This window comes from Gekko japonicus, unplaced genomic scaffold (genome assembly GCF_001447785.1).
Source record: "Gekko japonicus isolate JY-2015 unplaced genomic scaffold, Gekko_japonicus_V1.1 scaffold37, whole genome shotgun sequence".
Classification (NCBI taxonomy): Eukaryota; Metazoa; Chordata; class Lepidosauria; order Squamata; family Gekkonidae; genus Gekko; species Gekko japonicus.
In genome coordinates this window covers 3,182,611-3,201,910 of record NW_015171503.1, presented here as the reverse complement: position 1 = coordinate 3,201,910, position 19,300 = coordinate 3,182,611, and the positions used below count along the sequence as shown (strand labels likewise).

The window sequence follows — 19,300 nt, the reverse complement described above, 5'->3', positions numbered from 1 at the left end:
GGAATGCTGAAACTCTGTACTTGGAATCATGGCCTGGATCTCACAGATCTGTTTCACTAGATGCTGAAGGAAAAGGCCATGATTGGCAGAATGGGTCTGTGGGATCCTGCCCCTCCCCCACTGCTTCCTCAAAAGATTACTAGGGATTGTTTGATTAGGACATTAATAGAGAACAAAGCACCCTTTAAAGACAGTGTCATTACCCATCTTCCCTTGCAAAACAATAATGCAGGGAAATCCTGGGGGTATCTGAGGGCATCTAATACCACAGTTTGCAGGGAGCTAACTGCAGGGCCAAGGGGCATATGTAATCCCGTCCCCAACTGCACCTATCTTGGAATGCGCTCCAGTATTCCCAGCAGCACAGATGGGTTCCTTGATATTTAAATCAATGTGGGAAGGTTTCCTGAAGATCCAATATTGGAATCAACTACAGCATAAAATGTGAATCAAAGTACAATATGGACAGCAGACAAAACCAACTACCTACTGCATAAAACAATATGCTATCTTCTTCCATGCAGGGGCACGTTCAGGGTATATGAGAGATCTGCATCTTAATCCTAAACTAATTTAAGCAATGAAATGAGTGATATTTCTGCATCGAACCACGATTTGAACATGGCAAGCCACAGAGACTTAGGTCTGCCTTGAATCTGCTCATGCCAGTGTGGCTTTATCACCTTCCTGGTTCTTTCATCCTCGCTTAAGCAGCAGCACGTTCAGGTCAGAGAAAGGTGTGGCTTTCTTGCAACCAGAGTTCAAGGGCTTCCTTGAGCCATGGGAGAGAGCTAGGCTTCCCTAGGCTTTAAATACCAGCCTTGGGAGCTTTCGAACCTCCCCTGCCAGAATTGAAAAATAAGAGATCAGGAGAAAATTCAAGGTGTTTTGGAAATATAATTGTGCCCTCAGAGTTTCTCTGTGCAATAGAAGACCAATCCAGCAAATAAAACACTTAGCAGTTTCCCCCCATTTACCTGGTGATGTTAGCACCAGCCACAGAAAAGAGCCTGCTTTGGAGAGCGCACTCCTGAACACAGAACCAGAGGCATTCTGATCCAAGGAACTATGACCTACAAGAAACAGAACTGTTAGCCAGGAGAAGAGGACATCCTCTCCCCACCCTCATCTTTGGTGTGGAATATAAGGAAAAAGCAGGACGGAGCCTTGCCCAAGAAGGCAGAGGGGATAGCTAGGAGACTTAGGGGCTGACTGTGCCTAGGCTGGGTCTTCTGAATACTTTGGCTAGCCCAGTAGGGGGCAGCACTAATCTATTCCATCCTAAACAGGCTTTACACACACCCTTGTTGAACCAATCAAGGGTCAAACTAGATGAAATTTTAGAGAAGAATTTGACCATTTAAAAATGCTGTGAGGATTGGGTTCATGGTGTTCCCCTCCTGTCACTTTTTCAACTGCCAAAACTAGTCCCCCAACAGGTCTTCAGAGAACTTGAAAAGGTGGGGGGGGCGGGGGATGACAACCAGATCTCAGGATTTTGAAATAGTCATCCTGCTAGCTGGTCAGGCTGTTTCAATCCAAAGCAGCAAAAACCCCAGAGGAGTATATGAAGAGGGGGAAATATTGGCTAGTGCTGGTAACAACAATACACACACACACATGCACGTGTCTTCTTCAGATCAGTTTTGAAATTATTTTATTTGGCAAGTGAAGGATGAACACATATGCATCTGTTACCCAACTTTTTTTCACAACAGGGCAGACTCACAGTGGCTGCGTTCAGGGAGACAGCGTTTCTGTACCTGCATAGTCATCCTCAGAGGAGTAGCCTGACGAAGAAGCATAGGTGTCATAGGTCTTCCTTTCCGCCAGCCCGTTGATTTTACTGGACTCTGTACTTCCAGTGCCTCTTCTTCTTCTAGCTAAAGATTCCTCGTCTATCCAGGAAACATGAACTCTCTTTAGGGAGAAACTAGGCAATTCTTGTTCATCTCTGTCTCCACAGTAAGTGCAACGGAATTCCAAAGGCCCCAGGCTTGCTCAAGCACACTTCCCACGTTAAAGTCGTTCAGAAATTGTACATCCCACTTCCTCTCCAACAGGCTTCCCAGTTTGTAACTTTCTCCATAGCTTTCAAGTATGCAACCCAAAACTGCATTTAAAAACCCTCAATATTTTTGTTCAAGCTTATGGATCCAAGCAATCTACCAGCTGGTATTCCTTGCATGTGATTCTGTGGCCTTGTCACAGATTCTCAAAACACAGCCTCACCTGGTATTTCACCACTCCACCGTTCAGCCTTTTAAATGCAATCTCAACATATTGAATCATAGAATCACAGAGTTGGAAGGGACCTCATCTAGTCCAACCCCCCGCACAATGCAGGAAATTCCCAAAACCCCCCCCCCCCCCCCACATCCCTAGTGACCCGTTCCATGCCCAGAAGATGGCAAAAAAAAACCCCTCCAGGATCGCTGGCCAAACTGGCCTGGAGAACAATTGATGCCTGATCCCAAAGTGGCAATCGGCATCTCCCTGGGCGTGTAAGAAAGGGCCACAAGAACTAAGCATTCATGCAACCCTTCCTGCCCTCCCTCTCATGAACTGCCTAAATTCACACGATCAGCATTGCTGTCAGATGGCCACCTAGCCTCTGTTTGAAAACCTCCAAAGAAGGAGAGCCCACCACCTCCCAAGAAAGCCTGTTCCACTGAGGAACTGCTCTGTCAGGATGTTCTTCCTAATGTTTAGCCAAAACCTCTTTTCATTTAATTTCAACCTGTTGGTTCTGGTCTGACATAGCTGCCTGCTTGCAAACTGGAGCATCTGAGAGCATCGCCACCCAGACACTGCTTGAAAGTGTTTTTACATTCTAAATGTTTAGGACATTTGTGACTGAGCACCCAACCGCACGGGGTTTTGGAAAAGAAGAAAATATAACTGCCATCTTTATCACCAAAGGGAATAATCACAATGACTGTGCTTACACTGTCAAGCTACAGACCAGGTATGTACTGCTGCAATAGAGAGGACATTATCATACAGGTTGTGGATCAGCTTTGCAAGAATTGTAGAATAAATAAAATACAACTCGGGGGGGGGGGGGGGGCGGCACCAACTGTGCAGGACTTCTGTGCAAATTGTGCTGAAGAGAGAGGAATACTCACTCCAGTAAGAACTGCTGTTCAGTGGCTCATCCAAGGCAGCACTGACCCGGGCAGAACGCCCCCTGCCGTCACTCAGGTAGGACTCGCTAACCACGGACTCACTGTAGTAGGTGGTATGCCCAGCAGTGTTGGATCCCAGGCTTGGGGCCGGAGAGGGACGCTTTATGCTGTTTGACTTCTTCCGTATGCTCCGGCTGCAGGAGTGGAAACTGTAATGAGTTCACATGCTGGCACGATAGTGGGACGCAGGAGAAGAAAGGAAAACAGGGAAGGGGAAAGGCAGAGCATGCTTCTTCCCGGGGCCGTCCACATAAAGTTGTGCTAACTGATAACAAACCTCTTGTCACTGGATAGCGACTTCCTTGTGAAGAAAGAGGGGAGTGAAGCATCTCTTAGGTTGTGATGCACTAGACAACATACCAGTGGCCTACAGTGTCCGTAAGCACAGATCCAGGTGGGGGAGGGGAGCACAATGATTAGATGAATGGACTTGGACCAAGGAAGCCCAGGTTCAAATCCCAGCTCCACCAGGACACGTATTGGAGACCCCGAGCTGCTTGCTATTTTTCAGACTAGCATCACAAGATAGTCATGAAGATAAAATCAAGTGTGGTGGAGGGACACTCAGAAAACGTGCGCTGCAGTCTGAGCCAAATGATGAGCTAATGAGAAAGAAGAAGGGTGGGATAATAGTGAAATGGCACTTATCGATTACACTTCTGTTCTGCAGTTCCTTTCGCAAGTGTGAGGCTGTGCACCTGGGTGACCTTATTTTACCTTCACCTTCTGAGATCAGGTGGGTTGGTAGAGAACCTAGGATCCAGCGCACCCGATTCTCAAATGATGGGGTAAGGCATGTTTGATGTCTTGGGCAAGGAAAGGGCCCTCTCCCATTTCCTTCCCTGGGAGAGCTTTGTTCTAGCAGAGTCTTCGTGCTGAAGCTTTTATTATGGCCCCCTTTCCATACCGGAGCGGCCCGAATAGCCCAGCTTGGCCTGAGCTAGAGAGGCTTGAGCGCTAAGAAGGGTTCAGCCACGGTCAGTACTTGGATGGGAGACCTCCAAGGAAGACCCGGGGTTGCCATGCAGAGGGAGGCAACGGCAAACCGCCTCTGTTCATCTCTAGCCTTGAACACCCCACGGCCGGGGCTGCCATGAGGCAGCTGGGACTCGACATGCTGGTGTTGGAAGTGGTGCTCCGGTCCACAAACCCCATAGGCAACCGTGGGCTGCACCATAAGCAACTGTGCATGAGTTTACCCACAGAACAGATGGTTTGTGCCAGGGGGAAGAGAAAAGGCAGAGTGGGCTTACATGGTCTCCCAAGTGTTAAAAGTTCCAGAAACACTGAGCTAGCCACAGCGGCTCACATTTGCTGCGGTGGCGATGGGCTTCCTGTCTCACTGCTACATTTCTTGATTAGATAACGGCTGCTCAGGCAACTGCAAAGCCCAGTGTAGGGACAGGGATTTCCATCTCAGAAACAAGCCAGAACTGCTTTTTTGCTCAGAGTGTGGAGCAACGTTGTGGGTGATCCAAAGGCAAACCTTTTGACCCTGCGGAGATTCAAGCTCAGAATGGGTGATGTGTTTTAAAAAAGCACAAGCAGCTATTTCTGCCTAGCACTGCAACCTTTGCAAAAAAACCCAGAAACATCACAGGCAGGTGGCAACATCTTTCAGCTGCCTACGCAAGCAGAGGAGATGCGCTTGAGCACAGAGAACACGTTGCCCATGGTTTCGCCCATACGGCTTCCTTCCTGCTTCCTCTGCAGCAGCTGTGGGTTTCCAGGACAGTGGCAGCATCTAGCAGCTGCTCACAGTGAAGCAGAAAATGAAGAAATTTATTTCCTCCAAAGATTAAGCCCATTGCTAACAGGGTTGCCCAAAACAAGAACACACATCCTGGCTGGCATTTTCCCCTTCTGGGCAAAGTCAAGGACAAAGGCATGTTTTTCCTCTCAGCTGCCTTTTATTTTCTTTTTTAAAGGTGTACATTTCAAGTGAATCTTTGCACTGGGCTCCATTCCACGTTGTTGGGCACTGCTCCAGAGCCACCAAGAACTGTTGGGATCCAAAGCCAGACACTCCCCAAATTGCTGGGTCCCACCTCAGCTCTGTCCCCAGACTGACGTGCTCTGCCCTGATTCCAAGAGAGCACCGCTCTGAAGGTCCACCCAGGTGCTAGAACTTTTCATTTCAAGAGGTGGCACCTCTAACGTCAACCAGGCCTGCATCCACACATGTAGACAGTCTGCTATTGATGCTACAGCAGTCACTCAGAACTGAATTTCCCTGTGTGGACAAGACAATCCAGTGCAACATCCACAGGTGCAGATGAAGAGAAGGCCATTGTTCTCTGCAGCCCCGACTAAACTGCTGTGCTCCCTTAAGAGAGCCAGTTTGGTGTAGTGGTTAGGAGCGCAGACTCTAATCTGGGAGAACCGGGTTTGATTCCCCACTCCCCCACCTGCACCTGCTGGATGACCTTGGGCAAGCCATAGTTCTGGCACAGCTGTTCTTGAAAAAGAGCAGTTTCTGTCAGAGCTCTCTCAGCCCCGCCTACCTCACAGGGTGTCTGTTGTGGGGAGGGGAAGGGAAAGGAGTTTCTAAGCTGCTCTGAGACACCTTTGGGTAGTGAAGGGCGGGGTATAAATCCAATTTCTTCTTCTTCTTAATGAAGTGCTTCTGTTGCAAGGAAATGGCACTCTTTTACTGCTGCTGTATTTTGTTGCTGAGAAAATGCTCTTCCTTTTCCTCAGCAACCATACCCCCTGCTATCTAGAGTGCTGTACACAATACAAGTGATATCAGCAACCAATACAAGGGGTAAAGGTTGCAATCCTAAAAGTGCTTCCTGGGAATAAGCCTCATTTAATAACACCAGACCGATTCCCAAGAAGACCTGCTTATGCTTGCCTCCATTGGCACATATTGGACAGCTTCTGTAGTGTTAGTAACAACAAGAAACACAACTCCCGTTTGTCATGCCTCTGGTTGTGTTTTCCAAATAGTCACAGGCTGACATACAGCAACAACAGGGCTTCCATGTGGCAGGTTTTCCCCTGCATTTTCTCTACCCCAGGTCCCCACAGCAGCCATCCCACTCCATCCAGGGCTTTTCCAATTGTTATGTTTATCAATGTGTCTATCTTGTTCCCTGACTTTCCAGTTTAAAAAGAAGTAGCCCCTTTCCTTGCAGAGATATAAAGGGAAAGACATATCTCCACAAGGAAAAAACAAAACAAAGCACAAAAGCTGGGAATTCAGAGAAACTGACAGATATCCTGGATCCATTCCAGTCCGGCTTCTGCCCCAGCCACAAGACTGAGATGGCGCTGGCCGCTCTCACAGATGACCTCTGGAGATGCCTGGACCAAGGCGGTTCGGCACTGCTCTTGCTTCTTGACTTTACAGCAGCATTCGACACAGTGGATCATAACCTACTGACCCGCTGCCTCGCCGACATGGAGATACGGGGGACAGAGGGTGGCACTCAGGGAGAGGATTTTACCACAACACTCGCTGGTGAGTGGTGTCCCTCAGAGGGTGGTCCTCTCCACGGTGTGGTTTAACATCTATATCTGCCCCCTTGCACAGCTAATCTGGGGGTTGGGGCTGGGTTGTCACCAGTATGCTGATCACCCAGCTGTATCAGCCAGACTCAGCCCCAGATATTTCGGACAGGGCACTGGAAGCTCTGACTGGTTGCTTGTAGCACAGCCGGCTGAAATTAAATCTATCCAAGACACAGGTCCTGTTTCTGAGTTGCGGGAGGGGGGGGGGGGGATCTGGGAATTTGACTCTCAGCCCTCGGTGGGGCACCCTTAGTGCCAGCGCTGGGGGGCAGGAGTGAGGAGTTTAGGAGTGATACTGGATGCCTTGTTAACTATAGAGGCACAGATCACCAATGTTGCCTGGTCACCCTTTTACCCCCTCCGGCTGGTTCGGCAACCAGTTCCCTACCTCTCCCCCTGGAACTTGGCTACTGTGATCCATGCAATGGTTACTTCCAGATTAAACTACTGTAACTCACTTTACATTGGGCTACCCTTGAATCTCACCTGGAAACTCCAGCTAGTGTAGAACCCAGTGGCACGCCTTCTGACTGCGACGTCTGCACGGGCGCGCATTTAGCCGGTGCAATGACAACTGCACTGGCTACCAAATGAGTACCAGATCTGGTCCAAGGTGTTGGTGCTAACCTTTAAAGCCCTATGCGGCCAGGGACCAACATATCTGCAGGACTGCCTCTTCCTATATGTGCCTCGTAGAGCTTTACACTCAGCAGAGCAATCTACTGGCAGCCCCCAGCCCAAAAGACATCTGCCTGGCCTCGACTAGGGCCACGGCCTTCTCTTCCCTGGCCCCAGCCTGATGAGACATGCTCCCAATTGAGATCAGGACCCTGTGGGACTTGTTATGGTTCTGCAGGGCCTGTAAAATTTTATTTATTTATTATCAAATGTATACCCCGCCCTCCCCGCAAAGCAGGCTCATGGAGGTGCTCCACCAGGAGGTGCTCCACCAGGCTTTTGGCTAACTGGCAGGTGACTGCTGTTTCTGGCCCCTCCTGCCCAAACTGCCCTCATACTTGTTCGATGGTGTAGAGGACAATGGTTTCCGTTATAGTAACCAGACTACTATTATGTTTCTGCCCACCTGCCCTTCAATGGAAGGACTACAATAGATTATTACTGGCTGCCATCGGTTTTAAAATTGGATTCTAAATTGTTTATGGTTTTATAATGTTGGTTTTATTGTTTATATTCCTCTTGTGACCTGCCCTGAGCCCACTTGCGGGGGAGGGTGGGATAGAAATAAATAAATAAAGCTATAATAATAATAATAATAATAATAATAATAATAATAATAATAATAATAATAATATTCAATTGCTGGTAAGGAAAAAACCCCTGTGGGGGACTGGGCTTGAAAAATGGTGCCAAGGCGGGTGGGCACTTTCCCATCTGGGCTTTTTCAGCCACAAAACCCGCTTACGGAATGCCCTTCTCCCCTTAAGGCTCACTTGGCATCTACATGGCCCGTTAATTTAACAACAGAACAAAACACTTCTGTTCACCCACACTTTTAGTCAAGGATGTGATTTTTAAAAAACATTAGAAACTCTTATTTTAAGCTGTCAGTGGTGTCTTTATGGTTAATGTTTGTATGCCGAACTGGATTTTTAAATATTGGGTTTTAATTACCTTTTAATGTTCTCTATTATTTTTATTTTGTAAGCCACCTTAGGCAGGTTCCTGGAGATGTGGCATAAACATTTTCTAAATAAATAAAATCCACATTGGTGCCACCCCACCTCTGCTGCCATCTTTCTCAAAATATCACAGCAAAGCAGGTTTGGGAAAGATCTCAGGAAGGATCGGGAAAATTCTGGAGGTGCAAGGAAATACCATGGTGCTGTGGGGAAGCTGGGGGGAGATACTTGCTTCCCAGTAACATTCAAGCCGAAGCTAGCTACTCATATGTAAGTGACCATAGATTCTTCAGGGTGGTTAAATTATGCATTTCATGGGCATGAGCTCCCAGTTGTGCCACTGTGATTCTGGAGTGCTCTGCTACCACTTACTCTTTTTAGAAAAGCAGCAATGCAACATTCACAAAGGGAATGGAAAACCTTTCAAAGTGAGCTTTGTTCACCTTGAATTAAACAACAAATGCTGCTCTCACCTTCTACAACAAAATCACCATTTCTATCATGTGGGACTGGCTATCAACGACAGATGTTATAATGGGCCAGAAGTGTATAGAGCTACACACAATTTTTAATTGTTGCTCAGCTCTTGAAAGAATAACACTTGTTCAAAATACTGCTTGTAGCTTTGAAAATGTCCCAGAAGAGCAGGCTACTGAGGAACTGCAGTCATACAACTGCCCTGTCACTGTGCCTCTGGCCTCTCAAAGATGCAGCTCCCTCTATTTCAGGGCAACCAGAGTCCCGGAAAGCAGCCCACAAAAATGGTTTACTAGCCCACCTGCCAACATGTAAGCAAGCAAACTACTTGTGACACACTGATAGCCTAGAACAGGGGTGTCAAACGTACAGCCCGGGGGCTGAAACCGGCCCATCCAGGGTTCTTATCTGGCCCGCAAGCAACTAGTACGAGAGAGGTAAGGCAAGAGGCTGCTGGAGGGGGGAGCAGGCATGCAGGTACACATGGTGAGGTGTGTGTGGTCGAAGCTGTCAAGAAATGAAACGAAATGGCTATGGGGCGGGCATGGTATCCCTTGGAAAAAACATAATCTTGCATATGATTAACTACATTTATTGGGAATTTTGTGGATTCCCCAATAAATCAATTGCTTTTACTGTCAGCTAGCTGCCATTTTAAGTTGCTTCTGTCCTTCCCCATTCCCGCTTGCTCGCAGCTCAGCGGCTTGCAGTAAACATTGTCTCGGAGACCGTGGGAGCTGGCTCGGCTAGGCGGCGGTCTGGCCTTGGGAGGAAGGGAGGGCTTGCGGTCCACCACTGGTGTGACTCTTTCTGCTCTCAGGAGCCCTGCGAATCTCCCGCTCATTATGTAACTTCCCGCCGGGAGAATTCCCATGCACACGCTTGAAGTTCATTTGCTTAGCTATTTGCCTTGTCCAGCTACATGCACGGATGTTCCCGCCCTATAGTTATTCCTAACAATAATCCTGTGGATATGGTATTGGTTTTGTACTCTAATAAAGCATGCTTTATAGGAAATGTGTGTAAAGAGTTACTTGCTGTGGAACCTGACATTCACTCCTACAAATAAATTGCTTTTGTTTGTATTTTGAGTAAAAAACATCATTAATTGGGTTTGCCTGTGTCATTTATAAAGATTATGTCTCCATTACATTTTGCAGCATGGTCCGGCCCGACAAAGTAACATTTATGTCAGATCCGTCCCTCATAAAAATGAGTTTGACATCTCTGGCCTAGAAGAAGGCAGCAAACCACTCTCTTCCAGTTTGAGAAAGTCTTTCTTTGCCTGCAGGTCATTCCTACTCACTTTAGGGCAATATGGCAGGTGGCTTTCATAATCATGGTCTAACAAGTTCTCCTTGGACATAAGAGCATCGTCTAACACAAGAGAACTCCTCTAATTGCAGAGAACTGGAATGGAGAGAACAGAACCTACCTGCTCTAAACTGCCAAGTTCCCCACCCTCTATTTTTTACAGAATTAGAGAAGCCAAAGAAACTTCTTCTCTGATATTGTCCTGTCACCCATCCAATTAAAGCAATGTGGTAATGAATCTCTGCATCAGACAGGGTATGAGGATCACACAGCGACAGGCAGAAACCAAAGTAGAAACTGTGCAAAAAAGATGCTAAAACCGTACCAACAGATATATATTACATCTTTATATATAAAATAAAGTCCCCTCACTGTAAAATCAACACCCAGGCCAAACCCCTGGACCTAGAAACACGAGATTCGGGGAGAGCGCTCCTACGATGGCGTAGATGCTAAGAAGGGATTTTTTTAGAAATCTGACCCAAAAGTGGGTCAAAAGGGGGATAATGTGCTCCCCCAATTGATTCCTATGTGGCTGCCAGGCTGCTGCCTCCTCGCACCCCGTACTCTCTGATTAGTCAACTGCAAAGCTCAGTGTTCTGAGGTAAAAAAACCAGTTACAGGGGACTACAGAGAGCTAATGACAGTTGAGGAAATCAGGAGTGGCCAACTGCTTGTGAGGTGAAGCAAAGCTGCTGGCCCAGCCTCCCTATGGCGTCAAACATTCTCCCCCCTCCTATACCTGACAGGCAGTTGTCTGTCAGATGCAGCAGCAGTTGTAGGGTGCTTAAAGCCATGAGGGAGCCCGCCCCAGCAGTAACGCCTTAATGACCCTGCCAACCCCACCTCCACAGTGGCTAATACTCCTCCCCCTCCTACACTGGGCAGGCAGCTGCCTGTCAGGTGTAGGAGAGGAGGTGGGATGCTTACAGCCACCGGGGAGGTTTGCTCAGCAAGACTGCCTTAGCCCTGTTGCTGGCCCAGCCTCCCTGATACCTTTAAACATAATCCTCCCAACACCAGACAGGCGGGTGTCTGTCAGGTGTAGGAGCAGGACCAGGGTATTTTAATCCATCAGGGACGCCGCCCCAGCAGGATCACCTTAGTGATGCTGCTGGCCCAGCCTCTCTGGGCCAGCAGCATACCTCAGAAGCTCATGAAAATCATGTTTATGAAAAACATGTAATAGATAATCGAAACAAAGTTATTAATATCTGGATCCTTCGAAATTATTCATACCTTTATGACTTCGTTCTTTGTACCTATATGACTTGCATGTAACTTATCACACCAATTTTTTTTGTACAAATCATAATTGAATTGTTTTGAACCTCTCTGATACTGTATATGTAATATATATCTGTTGGTACAGTTTTAGCGTCTTTTTTGCACAGCTTCTACTTTAGTTTCAGACAGGGTGTGGCCATACTACTGCTTGTCAAAAAAAAGAGCCAGGGAGGTCTCTGGGAAATTGGGAAGGTTATCACAAGACAGGCGTGGGAGAATCTGGCAAGGATGATACTGAAGAGCTGAGAATGAAGAGCCTAACAACTCATGACAAGTCTGCAGAATTCCAGGCAATACTGCCTTGATAACACTGCTGAGAAACCAAGATGAGCTGAAACTAGTTCCACAACATATCTCCTCACGATATCTACATTGCAGATTTTACATTCTGAAAGCTGGAATTCTGAGGCTCAGACTCAACTCCTGCTGCTGAAACCCTGCACCAGGTACTGAAAACCCAAAATGTAAAATATAGGGTATTTTTCTTGTTTTTGTTTTTAATTGCTGGTATGCATGGAATCAGACTTGATAGTTCAGTCTGCTTTTAATTAGCTAGAGCTCCAACACAAAAGAGCACTGGATACTTCTTCCTATCTCTGTCTTGTAGACTGCAGCTTGCCAACCCAGGGATGTGGAAAGGAGTGACAGCAAGCTTCTGTTTCGAAGGAAGATGAAAAGAAGCTCAGATAAAGGGAAAGGTACAGGTTCTCTTTTTCTTTGCTCCCACTTACCTGTTGGAACTGTCTTTGAAGAGGGTCTGCTGGCTACCAAGCAGTAAACTCCCACCGCTGCCACTACTGCCCTCATCAACATCATCACTTTGGTAATAACGGACAGTGCCAAGGCGCTGGCTTCGCCGGGACATGATCGAGGAAAGCCACCACCCTTGCTAAGACACCTGGAGAAAAAGCAAAGGAAGGGGAATGTAAGAACTGTGAATTCACCAGCTGTGACCAGGCAAAGACAGAGGACAGGTCTTAGAAATATCATTGTGTCATGCATAACGGGGAGGGGGGGGAGCTGTCCACAGAAACCCATACTGAGAGAGACTACCCCAGGGCCTCCTTCCTTTTTAGACTCTGTTCCCAGAGGTAACTAAGAAAACTTCACAGGGACTAGAATGCATTTCTGTTCTGTAGCCTGCCCAAAACACACATGCTAATTAGGGAATGGATTTATTTTAGTACAGTATAGCATACATATACATTAAGCATTCAAACTTGAGTGAAAGGGATTGGTATGCAATAACACTTGCTTAGGCTTTCATCTAGGCCAAACTGACAAATAAGTGGCTGGGCCTGCCACTCTAAGGGTGCGTTCAGACGGGGGCTTTCTGCCGGCATAAACTGCACCGGTTGGAACCGGTGCAGTTTATGCCGGCAGAAACGCGATCAGACTTACCTCCATTTTGCGGATCCCTCCGGTGTACGCCCGCTCACACGCCGCGGCGTCGGCGAGTTTTTTTTTAAAAAACACAGTTTGAGCATGCGCATAGGCAGCCATTCACAGAATGGCGATCTTTGTGCATGCTCAACCCCCCCATTACATTTAAACTTTAAAGGTAAAGACTTACCTTTAAAGTTTAAAGCCCAACCTGGCCTCCCTTAAGTCCCGGACTCCTCCGGGAAGTTAAACTAAGGGCTTTAAAAAAAAAAAAAAACGCTCAGGGCGAAGCTTCGCCCAAGCGCATATCACCTAGTTTAAAAAAAAATGGCGGGGAAAGCCGGAAGCCTCAGGCTTCCGATGGAAATGGCTGTGGAACGGTGGAGACCGATCAGACGCAGGGGTACATCGTTTACAACCGTTGCACTCAGTATACCACCACTTGGGACCTGGTGGCAGAGTGCAATGGTGTAAAGGGCTTTACACCGGTTAGGAACAGGAGGCAGATGTGCCCCGTCTGAACGCCGGTGAGTACAACGGTTGGAACCGGCACCCTAACCGATGTAAAGCCCCCGTCTGAACGCACCCTCAGTGTAACTTCACTCACCTAAAGGTAAAGGTTCCCTTGCTCGAGTCTGACTCTAGGGTTGCGGTGCTCATCTCCGTTTCAAAGCCGAAGAGCCAGCGCTGTCCAAAGACGTATCCATGGTCATGTGGCCGGCATGACTAAACACCAAGGCGCGCGGAATGCTGTTACCTTCCCACCGAAGTGGTACCTATTTATCTACTTGCAATTTCTTGCTTTCAAACTGCTAGGTTGGCAGGAGCTGGAACTAGAGACGGGAGCTCACTCCGTCATGCGGCACACTCGGGTCTCGAACTGCTGAACTACCGACCTTCCACAGCTTGCAGTTCAGCGTCTTAACCACTTGAGCCACCGCAGCTCACCTACCCCTACGTTAGTTTATCCTGCTTCTATCACAATTCCCTTTCAGTCTAAAGAAATCTACAATCCTACAAATCAGCCTACTGCCATCTCTTTCCATCACACAACTCTAATTTTACCAGCTCAATGCAGCTACAAATAAGTTACAACAACACTTCTGTCACAATTGTTAAAACATCAGACCCCATTTGCTTTAGCCCTATTCCCCTACTCCAGCAGGTGGCGTCCTTGTATGAAGGACTGTGCTGAAACTGTCCCCCATGTTCTCCTCCAATGTCCCTTTTATTTGGTGCCCCGCCAGGATCTTCTGTACCCTATATTAGCTCAATTCCCAGAGATTCCTGACGATTTTAAGGTTCTGTTTTTGCTTGATAATCAAGATACGGAAATAAACTGAAATAGCAGCAAGGTTTCTTCTTAGTGCTATGGCTATATGTTCTGATGTAACCACTAGGTTTATCTGCTTTTATGCTGTTTTTCTGCGCCATAGCTCCAAATTTGTATTTTCTGATCTATATTTAATCTGATCTCCTATTGTAGATATATACACATGCCAATAAATGTTTGTCATCCCTATTCCATTCTCCAGCTCAGACCCCATTTGCTTCATCCCTATTCCATTCTCCAGCTCAAAGACGCTCCCTGGGAAATCATGGGGGTAAACAAACAGGTTATCCATCATCCCAAAAGAGAAGCTGCCTTAGCCTAAGATGTTTAGTCTGTAAAGCATGGTAAGATGTGTGTCACAAGCCTGTTTAAAACCTGCCTCAACCAATCCAAACATGCCTGAAATACAAGCTTGAATTAGTTTCAAACCAGTGTAGCTATAGGAACTATAAAACCCTGGGAGTTAAAGAGTTTTGTGGAGAAACTGCTTTAGCACACTTACAAAATTGTAGGTTTCCAAAGTTCCTTGGGCAAAGTCAGAACACTGAAACCAGTTTAGACAGGACAGCACAGAGGTAAGTGAGCTACCTAGTTCTTCCTTTCAGAATATCTTCCTTCTTCAAGTCCTAAGCTTGGAGGAGGGATGCAAGCAGGGTGAAAGGGAGGGCTGGGATTCCCCAGGGAGATGTTGGTGTGCAGTTTGTCACCTGACTAGCAGGGAAGGAAGTGGTAAGTTGAAGGATTTCTTTTGGGAGAGGCTGTAGGCAGCTTAGCAATTGTTAAAGGATCTCATGCAGCAGGTGCTGGGAGATGCCTTTCTCAGTCTGAAACTCAGTCAGTTTTCTGCTGGGAAGAGCAGACAACAGAGGACAAGCAGTCTGGTGCAGTGTGAGATGACTTCATACACTTGTATGATTCTGCTTGAAAAAGTGTGTGTGTGGGGGGGAGGCATGTTTCCTTGTCCAGCAGGGGACACAGCAGTGGGTGCAGCTGTCACGACAACCATCCCTCCCTCCACAGCATCAGTGCCTCCAACTGGGTAGCATTAGCACGTGAGTTTCTAACGGGGCCAGCAGACAGGGCGAACCACATACTTCTTTCAGAGCATCAGGAGCCAAATGCGTCTGAACTTGGCAGACAACGGCCAGAGAGCTCTTAGCCAGGACAAGAACTCAAGTCCCAGCCAAGAGTAAGACCAGGCCCGTTCGGAGTTTGGCAGGACTCCTGTGAGTTTGCCCACCCTTCCGCAACCTACACCAGCCACCCCACAGAGAGGCTTGCCAAGATGCAAAACAGCATGAGCAGCAGAAACGCGGCCTGACCTCCACTTTTAACTTCCACCCCTCATATGGCGTTGGCTGGGCTCCTTTCCAGTCACAGCAAGAAAGCCCATTCACATGGGCAATAAAGCCCCTCTTTCTAACCCACGCCTTGGTGGAAAGAGGCCCTCCCACACTGCAGGGAGCAGGGCAGAGGGTAGCCAAAGTCACAAGGTTGTAACGACCCATGGCTTACAGACGACGTGCACGCTGTGGTAACAAAACAGCGAAGTTTCAGCAGTACCACAGTACTGTACTCTCCCCCCCCCCCAAAAAAAGGGGGGGGGGGGGAGTCACCATTTTCTTTCCCTGCCTGGTCACATGGCAAAACTGCCCAAGATCCTTTCCCCTCAATCCCTGCCAAATCCCATCCTGTCACAAAACAACAATAAAAAACACGTTGTTGGAACTTCCCCCTACTTTACGATTGCTGTGCTGCAAACAAATAGGTCCCCCCCCCCCAGGTGCGCTTATCTTTTGGAACAGACCAAGCAAAAATATTAGTTAAGCAGCGAATTGAGGATATAGAACGCCAAACTGATCTTCCCAGCATACAAAACATTAAGATGAGGGCAATTATCAAAAACACTGTGGGTCCAGCCAACTATTTAACATCTCTTGAAGTAAAAGGGTTTAGAAGAGCCTTTACTCTGGCGAGGTACTCCGCCCTCCCTTCTGCTGTACTTGAAGGAAAATACAAGAATACTCCTTTCTCAGAAAGGCTGTGCACCTGCCCATTAAGGGAGGTTGAGACTACAGAGCACATGTTTTTTAGATGTCCGTATTATAAGGTGGTGCGTAATAAAATCACTCCGCTGACTGAACAAATTCTGGGCCTTTCCGAAAAAGCTAGACTCGAGTTTCTTCTATCTGATAGAAACCCCAAAATTACCCACCAAGTAGCCAGTTTCTGTATGGTGATACTCAGATCATGGAAACTCTAAGGTAGCTAGTTAGATATAGCTGTTTGATATTAGATTAAATTTTAATTTGCTTTTAATGTGTCACTGATGTATCTTAAAATCTTGGAATATTGCAAAGGTGTACTTCTTTTTGTATGACTGGTCTAAGGACTGTAGAAATAAAGTGATTGATTGTGCCGCAAACACAGCTTTTTAGGTGTCACACCCGCCTCTCCTGTCAATTTACAAAGAGACTCCTCTTCCCCCAAACAGGCAGGAAACAACGAGAGAAAAATTAACACCAAATTCCCAGGGGGCAGAAGAAAGTACAAAGGAATCTGTTCAGCGCTGTTAGGAAACCGCATCCATCCCTGGGGTAACTCGATTGAAATCAAGCCCGGTTTGGCGTCTTTTCAGAGGTGAACAAGGGAAAGTAGGCGCTCTCTCCTACGAAGAAGGCTTGTGTCAAGCCACTTCCTGTGTGCATGTTCTAGGCACCACCACCTTAACTGTTTTCTTTTTCGCACATGCTAATCCCCCACCCCACCCCCAGGGGTGCGGAGCGAAGGAAAACTCCGCAAAAGAGGGAGCTCGGGTACCGGCGGAGTTGTCAGATTTTTTTTGGTTTTTTGGAAGAGCAAAACGCAATGCTCAATCCTGGCGACTTCCTGCAACACCAAGGCTCGCTCAGCTTTGCGGCGTGCGAAGAAACTGGTTCCCAGCAAGCCCAAAGCCCATTTCTCTCACCCCTGAGCCACCATGGTGGTCCCCCTCCCGCGCCCCACATCGAGCCTCAAGGCCGGGAGAGGAAGCCCATTTTTAAAACTCACCAGTAGTAACAAACAGTACGGTATCTATTACCCATTGCGTCCATCCCCCCGCCCATTTTGCAAATACTACACCCATCTGGCGTAGTGGTTGGAGCAGGATTGGAGGAGGCCCCGCCGTTTTGAAGCCGCTGTGCCATGGAAACTTGCTGGGTGACCTTGGGCCCGCCACCCACTCTCAGCCTAACGTCCTAACCTACCTCACAGGGTTGTGGTGAGAATAAAATGGAAGAGAGCAGAACCAGGCAAGCCGCTTTGGGGAGAAAGGCAGGGCATAAACACATAAATATCAACCGTGCCTCGATAACCGACTGCAGCGTTTGAGAAAATTATAAATAATGAGCGGGAGCCTTAAAGCTAGGGAGCGGAGACAAAAGACATCGCAAGTTAAATAAAGATAATGTCCTTTGGAGGTTGCAGCAGATCATTAGTGAGTAAGCCTCTTACAGGATGACGTTTCTAGCTGGTGCTTCTTAGCACCCTCGGGCCGCAGTCCTCTGCAGGCTTCCTGGGGAGCAAGTCCCGTGTACTGACTCCAGAATAAGCACGCCAAGGCTGGAGGCTGCGCCCGGTCTCCTTGGCCCTCCCCCTCCCACCCTTTCCCAGCGTCTCCCGCCAAGGAATCCCTCCCTGGCAATCGGCGGCTACATTGACTTCTCCATAACAACAAAAGCAGCACGCGACTCACCCTTCTTGACGGGGAGGAGAGAAAAAGGAAGGAAGAGAAAAGCAATTCAGACTAGCTCTCTCCCCCCCCCCCTCCGTGCGTCTTCATTTAAAAGGGGAAGGAAATGAATGCAAGGGGAGGGGAGGGGCGGAGAAGGGGAAGAAAGCTTTACCTGGGATGCTCGGGGCGGGGGACAGGCGAGTAACTCGGAGACTAAGGAGCGAGCCGAGAAGAGAAACGACCTTTCTTCTTTTGCTGTCTCCTTTCAGCGGCTGCAATGCATTTATTTCCAACCGAACGTCCTGTTAAATGCCAGCCACAATCAAGGAGAAATTGATCCAAAGTGCCCCTCCAGAATGCAAGGTCAGCAGAGTGGCGAGTCGTAGCGACCCCTTCACTTGAGGAAGCGAATCCGCAGCCGAGGAGGGTGGGGGCACAAGAAGCCGCCGGTTCCGAAGCCGCCCGCTTGAAAATCCTTTACACACACAGTCCCCCAAACAAACCCAAACCGCACGGTAACAATATGGCCTTGGGTTTTGTGCGTGCGTCTGTCAAATCCCTGTACAGACAGCCCATTGGCAGGGGCCGCACCTGACCCCGGCTGTCAATCTCTCGCAATGGCCTGCGTCCATTGGCTGGTTTGAACAAAAAGCCTCGCTCATTCCTTCCCTCCGCGCCCCTCCCACTCCGCCAGCTCCTTTTCTGGCTTCAGCTGTTTGGCGTTGCGTAAAGGACTCGGCTGCGCTTGCTGCAGGGCTAGGCTCCACCCCCCCCACCCCACCCCCGTGCTTTAATAACAACTTTCCGGCGGGAGCGAGCGGGGAAGCACTTTTCTTTTTACGGCACGCCCCCGCGGCTGAAAGATATGTGCTCGTTTCTGGTTTTTTACAGTAACGCCCCAGGTTTGCAATGGGGTGGTGGTGATGGGGAGTCCCCAGCTCCTGCCAACCTAGCAGTTCGAAAGCAAGAAAATTGCAAATAGATAAATAGGTGCCGCTTCGGTGGGGAGGTAACAGCGCTCTGTGCGCCTCGGCTTTAGTCATGCCGGCCACATGACCACGGAAACGTCTTTGGACAGCGCTGGCTCTTCGGCTTGGAAACGGAGATGAGGACCCGCCCCCTAGAGTCGGATTCGACTGGCTTTGGAGCAAGGGAAACCTTTACCTTTTCCGGTTTCTGAATTACTGCCAGAAAATAAAAGAGGGGAGCTGGCCGCATTCATTATCGCAGAGCCAATGCCCATTGCTGCGTATTACGTCGTACGTTGGCAACTCAAAACGAGTTTCTGTAAACTTTTGGTTCTGACTGCGCACTTCTCACGGAGAGAGGAGGACAAGCCAAATCTTTCCTTCTGAGTTTCCGGGAGGGTGAAGATAGCTTGACAAAACCGCTGTTCATACTCCTTGCCCGCTGGTTTCCTGGCAGCGATTCTTGTGCCCTGGCCTGG

General features: G+C 48.2%; 1 protein-coding gene across 2 annotated transcripts in view; it reads right to left on the bottom strand.

Annotated features, from left to right (window-relative positions):
- SUN2 (Sad1 and UNC84 domain containing 2) overlaps positions 1–18,394 on the bottom strand; it is a 42,621-nt gene extending 24,227 nt beyond the window's left edge. The window contains exons 1-5 of one of the 2 annotated variants that reach the window (XM_015419225.1): positions 18,026–18,394; positions 12,154–12,320; positions 3,129–3,322; positions 1,764–1,898; positions 978–1,073 (exon numbers count right to left, since the gene is read on the bottom strand). In XM_015419225.1, the coding sequence (XP_015274711.1) occupies positions 978–1,073; positions 1,764–1,898; positions 3,129–3,322; positions 12,154–12,287 (559 nt within the window). In that variant the 5' untranslated portion in view covers positions 12,288–12,320; positions 18,026–18,394. Of the gene's footprint in view, positions 1–977; positions 1,074–1,763; positions 1,899–3,128; positions 3,323–12,153; positions 12,321–17,633; positions 17,703–18,025 lie in introns of those variants that run through there. The other variant, XM_015419226.1, reaches the window with a different exon arrangement.
- Positions 18,395–19,300: the final 906 nt, after the last annotated feature.